The 3,397-nt window shown below is 32.6% G+C and overlaps 1 protein-coding gene across 1 annotated transcript; it reads right to left on the reverse strand.

Annotated features, from left to right (window-relative positions):
- Nucleotides 1-751: 751 nt before the first annotated feature.
- On the reverse strand, nucleotides 752-1,234 carry LOAG_11333 (hypothetical protein; the record flags this gene model as incomplete). Its single annotated transcript, XM_003146854.2, has 1 exon — nucleotides 752-1,234. One exon carries the CDS (start codon nucleotides 1,232-1,234, stop codon nucleotides 752-754), a length of 483 nt encoding a protein of 160 aa, XP_003146902.2.
- Nucleotides 1,235-3,397: the final 2,163 nt, after the last annotated feature.

A 3,397-nucleotide genomic window follows, 5' to 3' on the forward strand; every position in this document is an offset into this window, starting at 1 on the left:
CACACACACACACACACACACACACACACACACACACACACACACACACACACACACACACACACACACACACACACCACACCACATATATACATATACAAACAGATATATGCGATAATCTACCTGATAAGAAGGGATCGAATCCAAGTGACGAGTTTTCTCTATTGGCGTCTGCTGAAATGATCCCATTATTTGATTAGCATTTATTGTTGCATAATATCAGTTACTGTTACTATTATCATTTCTTAGCATTATTGTTTTACTGTCTATAGTAGCTTTTGCTATCATTGCTTATTGTATTTATCATTGTTATATCTCAAATCATTATATTTATTGAGATTATTTCCATATCCACTGTAATTATTATTAATGATTATTCCGTAATTCAGTATCACCTACTTTGATCTATCATTTTTGTCGGCAATTTCTTCATCTACTACTTGAGTTACCTTTTGCCCTCCCCTTTTATTTGAAAAAAATGTCCAAAAAATTTGTCGAACTTCATGAATGAAATTTCGTTCTTCCAGATTTACGCATTATGTAAATTTTCCTTTTGCTTTGATCCATGCTTGTTTTGCTTGCAAGAAGATGGATTCTGGATTTATCACAAATTTGAAGAAGGTTTAAAATTTGGAATACATCTTTTAAACGCTACAACAGCATGGAAATTTAGAGAATTAGAAATCTGGAAAAAATTTCAGAAAAATTACTGTCCAATTAAATTTCCTAGAATTTCAATGATAATGTAATTTCAATATGAAAGATATAAGATTGAGCTAAATAAATGTTTTTCCATGACTAATATTTTTTCTGTAAAAATTGATAGGCTTGCCTGCGCCCAGTAAGGTTTCGAGACGGCTTCAAGCCTAATTTGCAAAAGTTCAGAAGAAAGTCGTCGATCGGATGACACGTCCTGTTGAGTTATTCGTTGATATGATGCTGGGAACAAACTTAGGGATGTGGCAGCTGAACGTGGTGGTGGTGGTGGTGGAGGTAACCGGCTGGTTGCTGTCCCAGTAGAAGAACTCTGGATACTGGTATTTGTTGACTTATTTAAGAGAAGAGGTAGTCGAATACTAATGGATTCCTCACCCGATGTATTATCGGGACCCCAATACGGTTGTTTCTGATGCTTTCGTTGTTCTAGCTGTTTATGCGGTACATATGGTACGCGATTGGTTTTATCACTTCGAGTAATGCTTATTCGATTTCCCGACTGATTCGGCGAAAACATGCAACCGTTGCTCTTTTTTGAGGTACATACGGCAGCAGAAATGGCTGAAACGTCACAGTTCAAAATGTTCCCAGCTGAAAGTGTTATTTGTTGGGTTTCGAGCAATTGTTTGTAGACGTACCACAGGTATCATAATGGTGTCTCATATCGGTGAACGAAGTGATATGAAAAATCAAAGTGTCACTTTGACTACAGTACTTTTTCAACACATTGCTTTAGCAATTTCAAAATTAAATGATTTTTTTTCCTCATAAAACCGAAAGATGGGATTGATAACAAGGGGAATTCCTGCAAAATTTAGATTTTATAGAGTTACAATAGACAATGATGTTACTGTGATTGTTATTCTGAATATTCAGATAATATTTTGCCAATTAATTCATAATGAGCATGACAAACTGTTGCTTCTATCGATTCTATTAGCATCAATTAAGGCATTTTTCGATCCAGAAAGCATGAATTCTGGACCGAAACTCTATTTTAATTGTTGCTTTTACAGTGGGATTAAAACTGTGCACTGGAAACTGCCAACAGTAAACATAAATTTAAAATAATGTTCCCAATGGCAATAAAAAATTTTGTTTTTTCATTGAGCTACTTCTCCATAAACTCAAAGATCAACCATTGCAACCTATTCATAAGAAAATTTCATTAATGCTTTAGAAAAATAAAGAAATTTCGTTACGAAGTACCATACACACACATACACACACACACACACACGCACACACACACACACACACACATACACACAGACACCAAGTATTAATGGATTATAGGCTTAAATTACCTAGCCATTAACTCAAGTAGTTGGCAGGGGATTCGCGGTATCTTATGGGTCGTAGAACTTTAGAGATCACTTTAGGGATTGTTCCTAAATGTCACATAGGATTTTGGTTTAAGTTAAAAGAGAAAAGAAAACTTAAATGATAAGAAGAATTTATTAAAAATTGTAAAGGAATAAACTGCTAGTAAAAATTCCGTTTATTCAAAGATTTTCCCATTCAAAAAAAGAAATAAATCGGAATAAATATGCAAAATTTCTAATTTCTAATAAACGTAAGGTTGAAAATAGGTAGATAGAATGACAGATCAGACTATGACAAGCTATAAGATTAACAACAAAAAAAATTTGTCTCCGTCTCTCTCTATTTGGCACCTAAAGCAAATATCAATTACTTTGCATTGAAAAAGATTTCAGCAAGCTGGAACAAGACTAAGTCCTTTTTCTTTTTCTTTCTTTTCTTTTTTTGGGTACAAACATTTCCCTAGTGGCTTGTTGTAAGACCTGAAATAGTGAGCGTTGTAACAAAAAAAAAAAATGATTAGATTTTTAGTTTCCGTAAGAGGAAAAGCTATGCCTCGATAAGGGCAAGATAATTATTGCTAACTATCAATGTTTCTCGTATTAAAGCACTTGGGCTAGTGAAAATGAATTGATTTGAGTACAATAGAATTTATTTGGAACGAATTAAAATAAATTTAATTGAATTAGGCTCAATCAGATGTGAACCAAAAGTGCATGGTTTAAATTTAACAAAAAATCAAATATCATTCACTAATAGTTCTTGGCTCAGAAAAGGTGAAGCACGTGATGTTGAAGTTCTAGAAAGCAAACAATTAGGGATAAATAAACCAGAAAAAGAAAGAAAGAAAAATGTTTTCAATTAAATAAAAAATAAATAAAAGTGCCAATTTTTTTAAATAAACTGCTTTTAGCATTGATAAGGAAATCAAAAGTGGTGAACCTTTTTTTTTTCCAAATTTTTCTTTTACCATTACACTCACATTCTACCATCATTCTATTATCTTGATGAAATATATATCTTCAAGATTCCTTTTTCTATGGTTCATTTGTCAACCCATTAAGTAGGAAATGGTCGATTCATTTCATGCTAATATGCTGTTTTCATCGTTGAATTCTGATTTTTTTCCTCATCTTTCTTTTTTTTTTGAAAAATAGCGCATAAACTCTCAGAAAGTCGTACTTTTGATTTATTCGAGAGAAATTTGACGACATTTTTAGCAGCAAAGCATACGATATGATTTCTAAATTGTAGTATAAAAAGTTTGTAGTGAGCGGGTTAAGGTTAATTTCTTTTGTGATATAAATGATGATTTATCTTTTCCTGAATAAAATTTTAAGCTTCAGCAATCAACATT

This window comes from Loa loa (assembly GCF_000183805.2).
Source record: "Loa loa unplaced genomic scaffold supercont3.332, whole genome shotgun sequence".
NCBI classification, from domain to species: Eukaryota; Metazoa; Nematoda; class Chromadorea; order Rhabditida; family Onchocercidae; genus Loa; species Loa loa.